Here is a 20,799-nt window from a genome sequence, read left to right as displayed (position 1 = left end):
TAATATTTAAATAACGAAGGTATACTGTACCAAAAGGTATAGTAATAAGGGCGACCATCTTTATGAAATATCAAAGCCATTTTTATTTTAATTAGTGACAATTAATGTTAAATTCCATAAATAAATTACTCCATTAAATATAAGTATATCATACATTTAACTTACCAATATTTTTAAATTTTATACGAAGGTGCACATTCTATGAAACTTTAAAATTTACTGGTGAAACCTCTGTAGGCTCAAAAATGAATATATATATATATATTGTTTTTTTAAAACTATCTGATGGTTATTTCCAGATTGGTCAGTAATTAGCAAGCAATAAGTGGCGCTCGTTCATAATACTTCCAAGAAATCTTTGTTATGAGAGAATAATAGACCAAGAATATAGGCGTTGTATAATGAAAAAGAAGGTAATTTTATATTAAATTATTGCAGATAAATAATTTGTATAAATATAACTATTACACAGGTATTGTTGATGGGTAAGAGTGGTGCAGGAAAGACATCTATGAGATCAATAATTTTTGCAAACTACATTGCTAGAGACACAAGGAGAATTGGCGCAACTAGTTATTAATCTTTTGTATGACGAATTTATATTAGAATCTCATATAGTTGATGTGGAGCATTCACATGTTCGATTCCTTGGGAATTTAGTTCTAAGCCTATGGGATTGTGGTGGGTAAGTTTAATTTAAATTATCTATCTTATAATTAGTTTTTATTATTCTCAGATAAAGTTTTTATTTAATTGCTTATTAATATGTGAAATATATTAAAATTAGAATAGAAAATATTATAATTGAGAATAAATATGTAATGAATGGAGTGATAAAAGAAAATAAACTATATTTTTATTCAGTAATTATTAAATAAATTGATGTTTTACAAAAATTATAATGTATATTATTTTATAAAGTTATATTCTCTTATTAATACATTATATTTCCTCTTTGTTAATTTAAAATAAATAATTATTATTTTTTTATATTTTGAATTTATCATTCCCTGAATTTCTGGAATAAAATTTCTATAATTACCAGTGACAAAGTGTCAAGTTTACTAGTAGGGAAGCAATCAAAAAAAAATTATTTTAGTTAATCATTTTTGCTAAAATATTGGATAATTGAGAAAAATTACAAGCTAAACCTCTGGATTAAATTTAAGATATTTTTATTTTATTAGGTAAGGCATATCTATAAACAAAAAATAATAATTATATAAGTTGACATCTAATATTAACAGAAATCAGTATTGTAAATTCTGGCAGATGGTGAACTTCATCAAGGTATTCCCTGCAAAGTCTTTTTCCCTGAATTTGGTTATTATAGCTTTACTATTATGAAATCAGTGTCCATCTACCAACACACCATTATATGAGTTTGGTCTTACCAGAAGCCACTTCACATTATTTTCTTAATCAAATGTTTATTTTCAACAAGGTTATAAAAACGATTGCTCCATTTCACATTATTTTTTGTTTGTTCTTCTTCGGATAGAGGGTACTCTGATTAACGTTCCAGATTTTCAGTGGAAATCATGACTCTATTTGATTCATCTAGGTCTGGGAATTGCCTCTTTTGACATTGATACTTAATTGATATAATTTTCATCAAAACAATTGAGAATATTTTTCCATTGTTAGGAGTAACGGTTCTTAAGAATGTCATTGCATTGGTAATATCATATAAGGGAACTAAGGCTAAGCCATTCATCATGCCACAAAAGAATCTTAGTTTTATCGGTCCTGTATTGATTTTCCAGACATAGCCTCTGAATTTTTCTATGTGTACTTTGACACAAATTGTAAAGGCTCTGATTACAGTATGATCCCAATTAAAATAAATATATTAATAATCATATCAATGATAGTTTTAATCAGGCTCATGACAGACTTTTCAAAATCCATATATATATATATGTTGTATTCCATATTAAATCAACCAAAAAAAGTCGATTCTCAACCCGACCCCCTTCGATTTTTTTAAAAATTATGTTGGTAGTATATACACTAACTAATAAAAATGTAAAATTTTACTTTTCAAATCGGCTTACTTCATGAGATATGGCCATCTTTAGAAACGCGAAAATTCCAAAATACAGTATATTTAATTTTCAATATCTCAAAAAGTAATTAAGCTGAAGGCATGATTTAAATTTTATTAAATAGCTCTAGAATAGCCCTTTAATATGATATAAAAATTATTTTATTAATAAAAAGTCTTAACCAAAAACCGGAAATAGCTATAAAATAAAAATTGCTCTTTTATTTTCTTTCAAATTTTTTTTACAGATAGACATTATACTTCTTAATATTTGTACAAAATTTTAGATTGGGACCATTACTGGGCCAATAGTTATTACGCTTTAAATATAAATAGTATGGCTTAAATCCTAAATTATACCAATAGTAATTTACGAAACAAATAAAAAGAAAATTCCTTTATGATCGGGCCGATTATATTTTTTTTATAAATGTTTCGGGCTGTGAGCCCATTAGTAGACATTATGTCATATTTAACATATAAGTTTAGCGATTTTATTTTAGAGAGAAAATAATTGTAAAAATATTTATAACTTTATTTAGCTAATTATTTATATTACATGAATATCAAATGGAAAATTAATATTGTTATAAACATTAAATTAAATAATATCATACATTAAATTATCTAATGAATTAGAATAACGTTTGACTTTCATTTTTCCTTCCATTGGAATAAATGAATGATATTTTTGTGTCCCGGGAACTAGTTTGGCCGTTAAAAATCTATTTTCGAGATTGGTTTCCATTCATAAATATTCAACGTTGCTGACAAATGTATAATTAATACCCGGGATATTAATTCTCGCATAATTATATAAATCCATAGGAGTTAATATAACCTTTTCTTTTTAATAGGTGTCTCCCCTAAAAATGGTAAAGTTTCATGTAAAGTTGAAATTGAAGTATTAAAATCTGTATAAGAGTCGGGATTATTGCATGGTTGGTCAGGTTCAGAATCGCTAAATGTTTCATTAATGTTGAGGTAGAAGGTAAGTTAGAAATAAAAGGTAATGTGATCGGGATCGTAGAAGTAAAAGGTGAGATCAGATTTGTTGAATATTTTTTTCCGGCAAGAGCTACAAATTTTTTGATTAATTGATAAGCTAGAATTCACTTCTATCATCCATTGTTAAACATTTCTAAGAGTAACGTACTGAATGAGATTTTATTCTAAAAGGATTACAGCACTTTACTGGAATAGAAATAACTTTTCTAGACATTTAAATTTTTTTGGTAAGGAATAAAAGATATCTATTAATTTTATATAATTATTTTAAATTAAAAATAAATTGGATAATGAATACCGATAATTTAATTTTCTTAGAAAAATGGCTTTATAAAATTAATCAATAAAAATGACGGCTGTTGCTGTTGGAATTGAATTTGATTTTTATGATAATTATTTTATTTGATAATTAATTATAAGTAGAAAATAATCTTTATGAAAATATATTTCTGACGATCACAAAGATAATTTTTTATCCGGCAAAGAAAATAATCTACATAATTCACTCATAGTATTGCCAGGTCAAAAATCTAGAATTTAAGAAGAAATTTTTTTTGGGGGGGGGGGGGGGCGAATATAAATCTTAAGATGGGGTTCGGATTTCAGTTTTAATACTATTATTCACAAATATTATCACTTTTGTTAAAAAATCAGGGTTGGCAAGTCGGTCAATTGACCAGTCAAATTCAGTCAATTGACCGGAGGAGTATTTGACCTGTCAAATACGGTCAAATACTCTAAAAAATTTAAAGTAAAAATAAATTAAAAATATGTTTAAAAAAGGGAAAAAAGATGTAAATACATGTGATCACAATGTTTGCTTATTTTTCGGGTCCACAATATCAAGAGGAGAACTCACTAGTAGTGTAATTAATGAAGTATGTGATATAATTCAAGAATTAGCTATTTTACAAGGTAGTGATGACCAAAATATTTTAAGTGATATAATTAATTTCAGAAGCAAAAACAGCATGTTTAATATAGCAAAATATGTGGAAAGTAGTAATTTCCAGAAACAATCAATTCCGACCTCAAGTTAATAGATTAAACTTTGTCTACCCTGCCCATTAAGAGACTAACAATTCCTAGTTCTACTTCTTCTTTAGAAAGAAATAGGTCGATTTGGGTTAATATTCTTATGAAAATAGAAATCGATTTAAGATCTAAGATATCAGGAAAATTGTTTAAAAAATATTAAAGAAAATGATAATATTGAATATGAATCAGAACAAGACTCTGATACAGATAGCTACACGTTAGTTATTGAATGAATTTAAAAAATTAATATTATAGATTCATTTTACTATTATATTCAAAATAATAATATTAACTTTAAAAAAATATATTTGAATTTGACCATATTTGGCCGGTCAAATATCGGTCAATTGACCGAAACGTATTTGACCGGTCAAATGCACAACCCTGAAAAAAATAACTACTCATTTCGTATATTATAGAATTTAAGCCATACTATTTATATTTAAAGCGTAATAACTACTGGCCCAGTAATGGTCCCAATCTAGGATTTTGTACAAATATTAATATATATAATGTCTATTTGTTAAAAAATTTTGAAAGAAAAAAAAAGGGCAATTTTTATTTTATAACCATTTCCGGTTTTCTATTTACGGTTTTTGGTAATAAAATTATTTTTAATATAATAAATTTTATATCATATTAAAGGGCTATTCTAGAGTTATTTAATAAAGTTTAAATTATACCTTTAGCTAAATTACTTTTTGAGATATTTGAAATTAAATATGGTGTATTTTGAACTTTTCGCGTTTCTAAAGATGGCCATATCTCATGAAGTAAGCTGAGTTGAGAATTAAAATTTTATATTATTGCTAGTTAGTGTATATACTACCATCATGCAAATTTTAAAAAAAATCGAAGAGGGTCGGGTTGAATCTTCAGTTGATTTGATATGGAATACAACATATATGTGATAGATACCTTCAATAGGTGATGCAAATCTCGATTTGAATGGTTGTGCTTTGCCTTATAATTCCTTAGAATTCTTTTTATTTACTATTCTGATAAACACTATGGCCTAATTTTAAAACTTCCTCTGCATAGAAGTTTTGCTAAAAAGTCTGTACCTTGTTTCTTTACGATAGAAAAAGATTTTATTGCAGTTAGTCTATCAATATTTGATGGATGAATATGAGATTAAATACCCAAACTTGATATAGGAGTGATGATAATATTGTTCGGCATTTACAAGACAAATATTTTAAGCATAGCCATATTTTATGCAAATAAAAATTTCCATTTTTGGTAAAAATGCATATTTCGGGAGCCGATAACATCGCAAAGGTTTTCACATCCTATAAATATTTATAAAAGGTGTCTAAATAAAACGAAATATTTTCGAAAACCAACTCCCTTATTGTCAAAAACTTAGGTAAAACAATATAGGTAAATCCGAAGTTAAAAACTCAATTGGGGCCTAATTTTTTTCTTCCTATTATAGGTCTTTAGAGATTTTTTTATATACCATTTAATATTTATTTTACTATTAATAGTTTTTAAGATATAAGCATTTTAAAAATTAAAATTTTACAGAAGTCACTATTTTTTGAACCTTTGAGGCCCTGTATCTCAGAAACCAGGTGTGCTAGCGAGTTAAAATAAACGGCTTTCTCATTTTTTACCTACAAGTTCAAAAATACCAAATATAGTTCCATAGATCCTTCTTTCTCATTCATATCCATCGTCTGCTCCATTCTCACCACCTTCGTTAGCAAAACTTAACTTTTTTTAAAGAATTGGATAGATCGTGAAAATCCGATAAGCCTAAGAATCCCCTTTCCTACGGCAATGATTTGCCACTACCCATCAAATAATCTTCCACGCCTCATTATATTTCCTTTCTTCCCTTCTCCTAGTTTTTATTTACTATTTTCTTTTTTAGACATCCTCTTTTTAAAATCCCTTATCCTTTCTCCTATAGCCTATTCAAATAAAGAAACCAATGAACGACCACTTATAAAAAAATATAAATAAATGTCTTAAATTTTAACACAACATATTTTCCAATTAATTAATCGTTTAATTTTGATTCATATAAATAAATATAAGTTAAATGTATTTTTAATACTTTAATGTTCAACAATTAAAATATAAAACCCTTTATAAAACTTGAAAATAATGATAATTAGATTAGATTATGAAATTTAACAATCTAAAATTATTAATGGGCTACTTACAGTTATATTATATAAAATAATAAATATTACATTAAAGTGTCTTTTTAAATTAGAACTTGAATATTTTGAAACTAATATACTTTTTGTACACATTTTACATTTGATAGAATTAGTTTAACACCAAAAGTATTAACAAGGAAAAATGGATCTCATTAACTGTAAATTGTTTATTATATTTGGGCCATGGTATTCTCAGTTTTCAGAATCAGAGGATGACGAAAAACCAATATCTATGCTTATGCTAATCCATAAAATATAAATAATAATATTCAAATCAATATACCCCTTTTTCTTAAATTTATATTAATATATTTTATTTTCAAATGAATAAAAATGTGAAGATTTTTTAAAATTGAACGAACATAAAACGCGAACGCGTTCATCGAAAAGGAATGCCTTACAATATTTTTTTCAAAAAAACGAACTTCCTAGCATTACTAATAATGTGATAAAAAAAAATTAAATACATTAAAAATTTCGTTTAATATTTCGATTTGCATATATGATTGTAAAGTCATTTAATTATAAATTCGTCCATTTTATTGCTTATTTAATATCTGTAAGTTAAGATTATATCTCTAATACTGTTCTTGGAATTATCTATATTAAATAAATACATAAATCTACTTGAATAAAAATTCATATTAATAAATTTATATGAATAATCATATCGTCCATTTTGACCGAAAATGGTCCAAACGATCAAAGAAGGCTGCTCGCCCAATATTTCTTCATTTTTTAAATATTTTAAAAACCTGTGAAAGTATCACCATAGCAAAAATTTAAGAAAATAAAGAGGAAATCAAACGCTTAATTTTATCAATTATAATATCAACCAATTTATTTATTAAAAAGTCAAGAGGCCTTTATGGAAAACTATTTTGCTAGTCAGAGAGAAAGTATATTTAGTGATGTAGAGGTTTTAATCTATGTGTTTGATGTTGAAAGTCGTGATAAAGAAAAAGATTTGCACTATTATCAAACATGCCTTGAAGCTATACACCAAAATTCGCCAGATACAAAAGTATTTTGCCTGATTCATAAGATGGATCTCATCAAAACGGGACCAGAAGGAAAATTAAAAGTTTTTTTTTTAAATAAAAGCATTAGAGATCTGCAAAGTTAGGCCCGGTTCGAGGAGCCGGGCCTAATATCTTGAAAAAAAATTCAGGCCGGGTCCGATCGGACCTTGGAAATTTTTTTAAATATATCTAAATTTATCAATTTTATAGTGAATTTTTTATGTAAAATAAAATATTTGATTTTATTTATTGAAACTAAACGACATATAACATATGTCTTTTATTTTGAGTAATTATAAAGATTAATTTCTATATTTAAATAAATTCGGGCCGGGCTGGGTCGATAAATTTCTTTTAAAAATATTTCGGTTCGGTCCTTGCCGGCAAAACTTTTTAAAAAAATTTCGGGTTCGGGCCGAGCCGGCAAAACTTTTCTAAAGAAAATTTAGGGCCGGGCTTTAAAAATTAGGCCCGATGCAGATCACTAAAAAGCATATTATCAAAAAAAATTTATATTAATTGTACATATTTAAAATAAATAATAGTTTATATTTGGATTATTTATATATAAATTGTTATTAAATCTACTATTTCTTTATATAAAAAAGACATTTTTAGAAAAAAGTGAAGAATTAGCTATACGTTCAAAACCGTTTGAAGCAGTTTGCTTCAGTACCTCTATTTGGGATGAGAGCTTATACAAAGTAATATATATTTTAAAGACAAAAGGAAGATATAATTTAAGAAAAATCAGGTGCTAATAAATAACAAAATTTACCAGGAAAAATTATCATTCTATAATTTAATATAATAGTTGTAAAATATTATCCAAATAGTATATTCATTGTAAAATATTGCAATAGCTGCATTTAGTGTTAAACGGCTTAGATTGACACAAAACTAATAATCAAAATTATTCTAAATTAGGAGTATTAACGAATGAGCAAATATTACCTTACCTTTTTAAATTGGACTAATGTTAACGTTTTTAAAAACCCTTATTCTGGACAATTTTTAAAAACAACCCAAATACAGAAAGGTTTAAAACCTCTATTTATATTATTTTGGCTAAAATATTAATCGGATCTTTTTTAAAAATTGACCCTATTCGGGCTTTTAACAACCCTAGCTAATGCATTAGACTCCCAATTAAGAAATAACAGTAGGTAAAATTACTAATAAAACACCATTATTTTGTCAAAAAAATAAATTTTTAAATTTTATTTAACAGTTTTATTTGACGACATTCATAATTTAGGTAATATTTCATTTTCTTTCCGACCCATATATCGATTATATGTTGTTGAACACCAAAATAAAATTATTTATAATATTGAGAAGTAGTTAAATTAAATCACTACAATATGCATTATTCACTTCTATCAAATATCAGAATTCATCAATAATCCAGTCCAATTATTTTTTTGTCCAGCCTGGCCCTTCAATTTTTTTTACCCTGCCAGACGAAAATAAATTTATCTCAGACATTTACTGACTAGGGAATTGCAAACCTAAAATACAAATTATAGACTTCTTGATTAACAGTCGGCTTTTTATTTGACAAAATATTAACAATATATATTTTTTCAACAATTTCCTGATCAGATCTCTGAAGTATTAACTTTTACTTGCAAAGTTATATTATATATATATATATACTAAGGTAAAAAAAAATTATGATATATATTTTTCTATCTAAATCTGTACTTCTCTGATTATAATATTAGTTGATTTGAATCGTTACTATTAAAATTAAAAAAAATTATTTTTTTTGTTTTCTCATAAAAATACAAATTTTTTCAACCCTAATATAAACAATGATAAATCATTTATTTATATAGTAAAATCGTAATTTTTTTTGTTCCAAAAGTATTTCTATCGTGTATACTCTAATCTATTCTTGATGAATATAAATGTTAGAATTTTGAAAATTATTTGAGTTTTAAAATTATATGCAATCTTTTAAATATAAATTATGTATTTTATTATATTTTTTAATATTTATTGAGTTAGGTATTTTTTAGATTATAACTACAATTATATAAGAATGTTCTTAATTTATATAAATATATTTCCTTGAATATAATAAAATTAAAAAATATTCATTTTATTTGATATAATCGGTAAATTTAATCATATCGACTGGAAACCGATATTTTAATAAAGATGAAAAACCTGCTCGATTCGATTAAAAATATCGGTAACTCCCTAAATATAATCAATATAACGGATATTAATTGGTTTCAATTACTTAGAAAATCTTGAATCAGAAACGACTTTTCTGAAGTTTTTTTACCAATATCTCAAACTTTTTCTAATTATGTTGAGAAAATTAGTCCTTGATACTATGAATTTATGATATGAGCGAGGCATCGAATAATATTAAAATTTACGTCATATCTTTCACGCATTTAAGGAAGAATTAAATTCCCAGCGAATATGATATCTAATTTAAATAAGGTCTGGTTTTTTTATGACTGAATAATATTATATAATTTCGCACCTACAAGTTCACTATAACGAGGTTAGGTTTATCTTTAGAGAAAAAATAATAACCTGCAAAGCAATTATTTTCTAAATATATATATAGGCCTGGTCAGCTATCGTTTACAACCTAATCCCAAATGTATCTGATATCGAAAGTTCTCTCCGTAATTTTGCTACCATTATAGATGCCGATGAAGTACTTATGTTCGAAAAAGCTACTTTTTTGGTAATTTTTTTTACTCATCGCGGAAAAATATTTTGCAAATAAATAACCCATAAGTAAGGGGCAAAACGGGAGAGTTAGGAAACGATGAATAATTTTGGTTGCCTAATTTAAAATATATACATTAATCAAGAAAGTAAAATAGAAAATCTATAAAAAGAAATAGGTGTGAAAAATAAGTAAGGAATTCTACGTTTTTTACATAATTTATTAAGCTAAATTTCAAAAATTTGTTAATATAATTTATTTATATTTATCAAAAAGAATAGAATAATATTTTAAGCTGTTATGTTAGATCATATATACTTTTTTAAATATTCGAATGCAATAGATATTTTTTAAGGCCTAAATAAAATAGGGGATAGGGTGTTACAAAATGCAAATATATAAAAGGAATTTCCATAACAAATTAATATATAATATAAATTTTATGGAAATGTTATTTTTACTCAAATGAAAAAATATCTGATTTGTTAAAATTAATATTCCCATAAAATTTAAAAATATTATAAACATTTAAAATAATTTTAATATATCATTTAAAACCAATAAATCCTCAAATGTTTGGAAATATTTTGGTGGATTTATATCAGAGACCTGCACCATATTTTATAAATATACCCTGGCCGGGCCTAAAAATTACTAATCGTCATTAGCTATAAAAATTAAAAATATAAAATATATTTTTAAAAAATCAGGGTCCTGAAAATATAATACCCAGGCCGGGCAAAAAAATTTTTTAAAAAAAATCCGGGATGAGTCATGCAAATGGTACCTCAGCAGGTCTCTGATTAATATTAAACAAAGATAATCATCATGTAACCCAAAACATCTGGGGAAACAATTCTTTTAGAAATATGGTTGAATAAAGTTATTTAAGGTCTAAGAAAATTAAATGGTCATGGATGCAGGCTCTAATATCAAGAGAAGTGCTGGTTAGGTGAATATGAAAATGACATATTTTTGGGACACACATTACAACTTTATAACCGTGAATGGAATAAAGAAATTGAGTAGAATTGAAAATCTTAATAAAAAAAATCAGAAATTTGCATTAAGTTTCAAGACCTTCGATCTCGAAGATTTAATTAATTCAGAGAACAGAAAATGTCTAGAGGCAATAGATCTTACATTAGATATATTATATCTAGAAGTTGAAGATCCTTTCATCGAGAGTGTTGTGAACCTTATAATTACTATAATGATAAAATACATGACAAATATCCTAAAATTTTAACATTAAATTTACTACACATTGGCATGACATTTTGATGATGCTCGAAAGTGCAATTGCACTAACAATACCCCAATATGTTAAATAGAATTGAAGAGCACTACCTTAAATTGTCTAGTTTTGATTGGGATTTAGTGGAATATCTACTCTTTCAAAAAGAATGCCCATAAACTTAGGTTTATTATTTTGCAGTGAAATAGTAACATATGTTCATTATTGGATCATAGATTTTCAATTGCCGATCGTAAGGTATTGTTTTATTTTTTACAAGATAATGGCCTCACTTTTAGACTCCAGATTTCAAAAGATGAACATAGTGAACAGTTATATTAAGGAAAATTACTTTTGTTTGATTTTTATGCAATTACGCTACCACACTATTAACTTACATGGAAATGGTAGAATATGAACTAGATGTTTATTGTGAATCAGATTGCATACAAAAGTTAGTGAATAGACATTCATCTAATTGTCCTCCGCAAAACGAGAATAAGATGTATTTATTATTTTTCCTTTATCTTCACCCGTAACTTTTATCATTTTGGAAAAAGAGAAGATTAGAGCTGCATAGACTCCGTTTTAGTCAAAAAATATTGTGTTCCAGCTACATGTATTCCTAGTGAGCTTTTAACTGGGCTAACCTTAAACTCAAGAAGATCCTCACTATGTCCTTCCAATTTTAATAAAATAATTTTTCTACATGATAACTATAATTCTAATAATTTAATGTATAATATTGGTATTAGAAAAATTAACTTTATTTCAAATAAATGATTAAATTTAGTGTTCATAAAAGATTTTTAAAAATTAAGTAAGAAAAATTGCAAATAGTTTTTTAAGGTGATGAAAAATTTGGCGCGTTGCCTATCGAAGTGAAACGCCGCCGCCGAATTTTTTCATCGGCGCACAACTGTTATACGAAAATAAAATGAAACATCAAATTAACTGTATGATTTTATCTATTTATATAGATGATATCCCATTGTCAAATGAAGGAGCACAAAGATCCTAACAGATTTGAAAAAGTTTCTAATATAATAAAACAGTTCAAATTGAGCTGCAGGTGGGCAATATATTTCTTATGAACCTATTCTTTTTTTGAATCTCATTATATTTCCATTAATTTAAGTCATAATATATTATTTTAAGTGATAAAGAGTTTTACAGCAGTCTATTATAATTTTAAATTATTATGCCACTTTTTGAGTGCGGTATGTGCATTCCTAAGTATTTTCAGTTAAAAATAGTTTTTAAAAACGGCTAACTCATTTTAGCTATAAAATATTGCCTAAGCCTCCAGATTTTGCGAATGGATGTCCTAACCTTTGTGCCGCTTATGGTAAAATCTTCAGGCTTGCTTAATATTTTTTGCGATTAAATATTAATTTAACCGTTTTTAAAAATCGGCATAAGCCGTTTAACAACACTAAATAATAACTATTTTAAGAATCCAATTAGGCTTAAGAATACTGTAAATTTATAAATCCACTGTATTATTCAAATTTGAAAAATTTAAATCGTAATATTTTCATATCGTTTTTATCCGATATAAATTAAGTACATATATAAACTAGTTTTTGAAAAATAAATTATTCTTATTAGATTAGCATATTTCTACAGTAAAACAAAAAATGTTATATTATTCAACTGATATTACTTTATAATTAACTACTGATTGAATTAATTTAATATAATCCATTATAAATAATTTTTCTATTTCTATAACGTTTAGCAAATTTGGGACTACATTTTACACTATGGAAATAAGAAATTCGAATTTCGCCTCATTTATTGACCTATTCACGACCAATACCTATATTATGGTAAATGTTTCAGACCCATCTATTCGTAAATTATCATATATATATGCTTATTATAACTTCAAAGAATTATCATAAATAACCTTACTGGTTGGCAATGTACAAATAGAACTTTGTTAGTGGTGCAAAATCGTTCCATTAGAGCCCGTTTTTAAAAATGGCTAACGCAAAATCGTCAGGCTCACGAATATTTTCTGGATATAATTGAATTAGCCGTTTTTAAAATAGGCTCAAACGGAGAGGTTTTGTTTCACAAAAATAAAACGGTAGTGCCCGACCAAACTTGAACTCAGTCGGATCGAGCATGTCCGTCATGAAATACAAAAATAAGAATTAAGTCGTTTATAGTTGATTTGACAATATGGTTGCACCCACTTGTATTATCCTAAATATTAAATTTATCGGTCAATACTTTTCATCTTTACGTATGTCGCTGGCTAAAATAGCGAAAATTTACTATATCAAAATTTCTTATCGTTGATTCTTAAGATAATTTACTTTACACGAAAATATTTTACACCTATAAATCGTGGTATCAGTCAGTGGCATAGTTAAAAATTTAAGTGGTTTGAGCATAAATTTAACTATTGTATCAAAAAAATATGGCCATCCACAGTATGTGGAAATAAAAATCAATTATTTAAATAGTGATTCATTAAATTAAGTAAATTTTTTTAATTGATTAATATCAAAATTTTTTATTTTAATTGAACATCATAATTATCAAAATTCATCACTTATAAATCATAACATTTTACTACAAATATATTTTGAATATTATTTAACTTATTTTAATAGAAGATTATTTAGTGATTATTTTTAAGCTTTAAAACTAAGTTATAATGTTAATTTATCATATTTGATCTTATATATGTAACACTAACATATCAATATGATATAACTGGTATTCCTTCATGTAAAGATAAATTAAATTTTTAAGATTTTATCCTTAAAACATTTAAGAAGAAAAGTTTTCTAAATCTGTTTTTAAATTTGGATTAACTTAGGCCAAAAGAGAAAAACAATTTTTTGTACAGAAGCTGCTAAACCATAGAGTGGATTAGCGATTAGAATTATATCTTTAATATTTTCACCTGCAAAAATTTTATTTAAGATATTCACATCTCAAGATTCGAGATATTATTTAATATGAAAGGCGAAAACATTATTTTATTGAACGTTCTGATTTGACTTGGTGTTAATCATTGTTCTGCACAATCTTATATGTTTGATGATTTCCATGAAATACATTCAAGAATTTAAGAAATTATCATCTTTTGAGGCTGGTATATAATGGTAAATTATTTTATATATTGTCAGGTTTCTTCGCATTGGTTATTGACTTAATTATACTTGGATACTTTTAAGAGTCGTGTGTGTTAGAGAAGGACTATGAGGTCGAGAATAATTGATTTATTTAAAGATAATATATAATGAATTTAATTAATGTAAAAAACAATAAATTTAATTTAAAAATACAATTTCGTATATAATAAAAATATAATAATCATTTCTGATTTTTTTCAATCTTTATATATCTATGCATATAATCTTTTCAATTTGAATAATAATATTTGTTTACAAACTATAATTTCTATACTTGTCCATATAATTATAATACATTTCATAACTTTGAATAATCATCTATAATTGAACTTATTTCATATCTCTATTTTCTTTTTTGCTTAAATATTAAAAATAATCGTTTGCATAATAATAATCATTTGCATAATGCAACACCCCCGTACTTAAGGAAGTCCTCCACCTCTTCCTGAGTCCTTATCTAGCATTGTATTATTGTCTCCTGTTTCTGCCGATAACGACAATAAAGCATTGTTATTAGTCACATAAATATTTGGGCACACGCGCATCATGTGGTTTCCTCTACATGACCAGCAGTCTATCTTTCTTTTTTTCACCATATCTGAATTCCATCTTTTATCGACACTCATTCGTTTAGTGGATTCCTGTAGCATCTCTCCATATCGATGTTGCACCTCTTCCCTTGCTGCATTTAACCAATTCCTAAATTCTACTGATCCATCGATTTCTATTTTTATAATCCTATTTCCTACTCTAAAATAGGAAGCCATCTAAAACAGAATTAAACTATACATATATATATATATATTATCCTATAATCATACCACATATTATCTCTACATTTAAATCTGATTTTCTTTTATAATTTAAACTCTCCACATCTATGATTCTCATAATTCTTCAGTTTTGTTAACACCAAAACTAATCCATTATGTATATCATTAACATTTAAAATTATGATTCTTATAATTGTCACTTGTTTATCAACAAATTAATTATATTTATCATCAATTTTAACACAAAATTATGATTCTCATAATTATCACTTGTTATACCTAAAACAAATCTATTATGTTTATCATCAATTTTCAATTACCCTCAGTTATGATTTTCGTAATTTTACCCAACTTGTTAAAACAAATCAATTATGTCTATCATCAACACTTAAAATTCTTATAATTATCACTTGTTATACCAAACAAATCCATTATGTTTATCATCAATTTTAATACTCATCGTTCCCAACCTACACACCTAGGTCTTAATTGCTTAATATGCCTTGCATATGTTCCTTCTTGTCCTTCAATTTCTACTTCTACCTTTTTTCTTCCTATATTCTTACTTATACCCTTCCCCCATTTAATTGGACCATCAAAAAGTAGAATCCATACTAAACTTCCAACTTTAAATTTTTCCTCATATGTATAATCCTTTTGTTTTATTTTTTCTTTCAAAAAATCTAATTCAGTTCTTGTTTTTCTACCTAAAAACATCTCTGCTGGTGAATTCCCTTTGCTAGTCTTAGTTTTGTTATATGCTAATAATAATAACCACCATTTTCCCTTTCCATATTTTTCTTTTTTTAACCAATTTTTAACTATAGCTACCATTCGTTCAGCTTGTCCATTACTTCTTGGATAATATGGTGGAGATAATAAATGTTCAATCTTCCATCTATCACAAAACTTATCAAATGCTCTGCCGGACCACCATCGGATACTAAGGTTTTCATTAATCCATATTTACTTACAAAATCTTTTATTTTATCCAAAGCTATTTTTGTTGATAGACCTGATACCTGTTGGCAATCTATCCATTTTGAACCTTCATCTACCATAATAAAATATTTCTTTCTTTCATATTCTAAAAAATCTATGTGTATTCTTTCACAAGGCACATTTGTTTCTGGCCATTTATCTTCCTTATTTCTTGCTGGTAAATTTGCACACATATTACATGTTTCACAACTCTTAGCTAATTCTTCTATTTCACTATTCATCTTGGGCCACCAAATGTATTCTCTTGCTTTATTCTTTATTCTTTCTATGCCTTGATGTCCTTACAGCTAATGTATCTTTTCTTAACTTATTGGGTATCACTAATCGATATCCTCTCAATAAACAATTGTCATCTATATTTAATTCACTCCTTATATTCTTAAATGCTTTGTCTTCACTTTTCCATTCTGCATCTCCTTTCAAACAAGTTCTAATTCTTATTAATTCTTCATCTTTTTTGGATATCTCTCCTACTATTTCAAAAGTTCTGGGTTTTTCTCTTGTATCTATCTTCAAAACTCTTATTATTTAATTCTTCTTCTATATATTCTAAACTATTGATTACTGGATCTTTGTCTTCGATATCTTTATTAAACAATCTCGATAATATATCTGGTAAGCAATTTTGTTTACCCGCAATCTTATCTCAAAATCGAAATTACCAACTAAAATTAACCATTTTTGTAACCTTGGTGAAATCATAAGCTCCTTATTTACTTTTTTAAATAAATCTACCAAAGGCTTATGATCGGTATATAAGACAAACCTTCTTCCAATCAGATATTCATTGCATTTCGCTAGCCCGAATTTCACAGCAAGAGCCTCCTTCTCGATCGTGGAGTAATTTTTCTCAGTGCTACTAAACCGTCCTGATTAAAATAAAATCGGTTTCTCAACATTATCTGTCATCTGTAGTAAAGCTCCTCCTATACCTTCATTAGAAGCATCTACTGCTAATATAATATCTAAATTCTCATTAAAACAATTTAAAATCGGTTTCTCTACCATCTTTATTTTCGATTTTTCGAAACTTTCCTCCTGTGCTTCTCCCCATTCAAACCTTTTATTTTTCTTTAATAATTCATACAACGGTGTGGCAATTTCTGCAAAATTTTGAACAAAACGATGATAATAATTCGTTGCTCCTAAAAACGCCTGTAATTCAGTTTTATTATTTGGTGCTCTCATGTTTATTATCTTATCTATATTCTTTGCAAATGGAGTAATTTCAATACTTTATTCTTACTCCAAAAACACTCTTATTCATATTAGCTTTTAAACCATTTTCTAATATATTACCTAACACTTTAACTAATCTAGTATTGTGCTCTTCTTCTGTTCTATTAGATATTAAAACATCATCTAAATAATACATTATTCCTTTTAATCCCTGAAATAACGCAGCCATAGTTCTTTGAAATATCGGAGCCGATACTTTCAATCCAAATGGTAAACGACAAAAAGCAAATAAACCTCTATGTTTTGTAATTGTTAACATTCTACTTGTTTTCTCACTCACCTTAATCTGTAAATATGCGTTAGAGAAATCTATCTTCGAAAAATATGTTGCTCCTTTTAAATTTGCCAATAGTTCTTCTATTCTCGGTAAAGGATTTAACGAAATTTTATAATCTATGCATAACCTTAAACTATTATCTGGTTTTCTTACGGGGACTAACGGTGTGGCTCATTCACTATGCACTATTGGCCGTATTATACCTTCTTTTAACCAATTCCTTATCAATTTCTTCTATCCAAGAAAACGGTAATCTTCTTGATCCACAAAATTTAGCCTGGTAATTTTCTAATAACTTTATATCTATTTCAACATTTTTTAGAGTACCTAATTCTTCTTTAAAAACTTCCTTGTACTTACCTAAATAAAATAATGTATATTTCCTTCTTGCATTTCTCTTCAACAGTCTCATCCTGTTCTACTTTATTCACCATTATCTGTTTTTTGATTTCAGCTGAAGTTACCTCTATTAATTTAATATCTTTTAATACTTTATTCTCTTCTATTTTGTCTCTATATCTAATCAAAATTTCTGGAGATCGATTTCTAAGTTTATCGAGAATTACATCTTGTTTATCTTTTATCATAGGTAACTTAATTTTATCAAAATCACTCTTTATTATATTGCTATTTGTCTCATTAATTTCAGAAACTGTTTCAAAAAAATTCCACCAATTATAAATAGGACCTATCGTTTTTATGTCACACCAACCTAAAATTGGCTCGATCTTTAAGGTAGTTATCCATAACGTTATATCTTTATTAATTCCAGGCAACCTTATCCTTTAATAACCTAAAATTTTCACAATGCTACCATCTAATTGTTTGGCTCTTATCTCTCTTACAACATATTCTTCTTCTGGCCAAAATTTATTGAAATCCCTTATACTCATCAGACTAATCTCCGCTCCTATATCCAATAAAAAACATATTTCTACTTCCTTAATCTTTATATTAATTCTCGGGCATCTATTCTTCTTTAAAAAACCTTCTACTTCTATATTTCGTACCTCTTCATCAATCATATTATTTGTTTTATATATTTCAAAATTTCCATTTTCTATATTTATATCTCTCATTTTATCTCTACTTCTATATTATTACATGATTTATAATTAACATAATTAAAAAATTTATTATTAACAAAATTATATCATAAAAATCAAAATTCTTTTCTAGTCAAATCTTACACTTTTCCTGTGTGTGTCCTTCCTGACCACAATTAGTACATCTCATGATCAAATTATTCATTCTACATCTTATTGCTAAGTGGCCATTCTTGCCACGTCTCGCGCATTTTAAATCTTTGGTTAATTCACACTGTCGCGACATGTGACCCGGCTGACCACAATTATAGCACCTTATCTGTCGATAATTATCTATATGTCTTACCTTATCTTCTCTTATTAAATACCTCAATTTTTCTACTTCTCTACTATCTATTTTAATATAAGCCGTAAATCTTCCTATTGTTATACCTAATGCAAAAACTAAAAACATCAAAACAAGAACTATTAACAAAATGTTATCTATTAAAAAATTCCACATATTGTGCAATATATATTACAGAGTACTTAATAAAAATTTAATTAAAAAAAGTTTAAATATTCCACTGACATTAAACGAATATAGAAAAACTATAATTATTAATAATACCGTATAACATAAATATTTCATTGATTTATAATATTTTTTACTTAATTTTTCCTTTGTGAACTTTTCCTTCCCTGGTTCAATTTTATTTTATATTTTCCTTTCTCCGGCACCACTTTTAAGAGTCGTGTGTGTTAGCGAAGGACTATGAGGTCGAGAATAATTGATTTATTTAAAGATAATATATAATAATCATTTCTGATTTTTTTCAAGCTTTATATATCTATGCATATAATCTTTTCAATTTGAATAATATTACAAACTATAATTTCTATACTTGTTCATATAATTATAATACATTTCATAACTTTGAATCATCTATAATTGAACTTATTTCATATCAAATCTATTTTCTTTTTTGCTTAAATATTAAAAATAATCGTTTGCATAATAATAATCATTTGCATAATGCAACAGATACCATCTCTCCGTGTGATCTATTTAACCTCATTAGGATCCTTCTTAATAGTGTAAAAAAATACTGATTTCTAAAATATTTTTCGCCTTTTTACCTCTAAATCATTAGGGTAGATTAAATATATGAGAACATCAAAGTTATTTCCAAATCAGAATTTATACTACATGTTCATTATCTATAACTACCTAAACTCGTGCAATTAAATTTTTTTTTGTATTTTATAACGAGACCTATCTTTTCAAATTGTAAATTTGATTTTATTTGTAAAATTTACTTTTTCATACTTAGATAACGATGTCTTCTTAATAAAGATAAATAAATAAAATGCCATAATTTATTCATGATATTTCACTACATTTTAAACAGTTGTTAACGCTCCTTTTTAAAAGTAGCTAGCTCCCGCTCCTACCTTCTCAAAAGGAGCTATCTCCCGCTACTACATTTTTAAAAGAGCTAGCTCCCGCTCCAAGTAATGGAGTGCCACACCATGACCGCTCCTTTGATTTTCATTTTTTTAGAAGGTATACAAAACAAAAACATATTTTTTTTATCAAAAAGCTTTATTTATATTAAATGATCTATCAAAATATTTATAACCTTTTATTAGCTTTTAAAAGTAATAAATTTTCTAAATTAGAATCTAGCAAACATCCACGCCTCTCCCCTAAGACCTGTTTTGCAATACTAAATCCACAGGAGCACTAGGGGAAAGCGGGGTATTGTATTTTATAAAGATATTTTTTAATTCAAAGAATTTATCAAAAATAGTAATTTTGGTATCATTAATTAAAAAATATTTGTCCAATATATTATCTTCCTGATGATCAATTTCATGGAATCCAAAAAATCTTCCAAATCAATTTGTATATAAAAGAAAGATTTTTTACTTTTATATGCATTTTTAGATTGAAGCTGCTCACTTTTGAAAATTAAATAGTTTTATTTAAACACAAAAGACATTTTGCCCTTAAATTTGTTTGATCAGTTAAATCAACATCTTTTAGAAGTTTAAAATATTTTTTGTATGATGGAAATGGAAATTTGATTTCTTCATATAT

The 20,799-nt window shown here is 26.5% G+C and overlaps 1 protein-coding gene across 6 annotated transcripts in view; it reads left to right on the top strand.

The window, feature by feature from the left end:
• The first annotated feature begins 288 nt into the window (after nucleotides 1–288).
• The window catches only part of LOC135927481 (ras-related GTP-binding protein A-like), a 39,328-nt gene continuing 18,817 nt past the window's right edge, over nucleotides 289–20,799 (top strand). For 3 of the 6 annotated variants that reach the window (XM_065463484.1, XM_065463480.1, XM_065463481.1), the window contains exons 1-8: nucleotides 289–413; nucleotides 473–572; nucleotides 619–685; nucleotides 7,123–7,351; nucleotides 7,898–7,993; nucleotides 9,880–10,002; nucleotides 12,205–12,296; nucleotides 12,966–13,081. In XM_065463484.1, the coding sequence (XP_065319556.1) occupies nucleotides 402–413; nucleotides 473–572; nucleotides 619–685; nucleotides 7,123–7,351; nucleotides 7,898–7,993; nucleotides 9,880–10,002; nucleotides 12,205–12,296; nucleotides 12,966–13,081 (835 nt within the window). In that variant the 5' untranslated portion in view covers nucleotides 289–401. Of the gene's footprint in view, nucleotides 414–472; nucleotides 573–618; nucleotides 686–7,122; nucleotides 7,352–7,897; nucleotides 7,994–9,879; nucleotides 10,003–12,204; nucleotides 12,297–12,965; nucleotides 13,082–14,373; nucleotides 14,436–20,799 lie in introns of those variants that run through there. The other 3 variants (XM_065463483.1, XM_065463485.1, XM_065463482.1) reach the window with 2 other exon arrangements.

Source organism: Gordionus sp. m RMFG-2023, chromosome 3 (assembly GCF_954871325.1).
Source record: "Gordionus sp. m RMFG-2023 chromosome 3, tfGorSpeb1-WG-v2, whole genome shotgun sequence".
Taxonomy (NCBI): Eukaryota; Metazoa; Nematomorpha; class Gordioida; order Chordodea; family Parachordodidae; genus Gordionus; species Gordionus sp. m RMFG-2023.
This window is presented reverse-complemented; position numbering and strand designations above follow the sequence as displayed.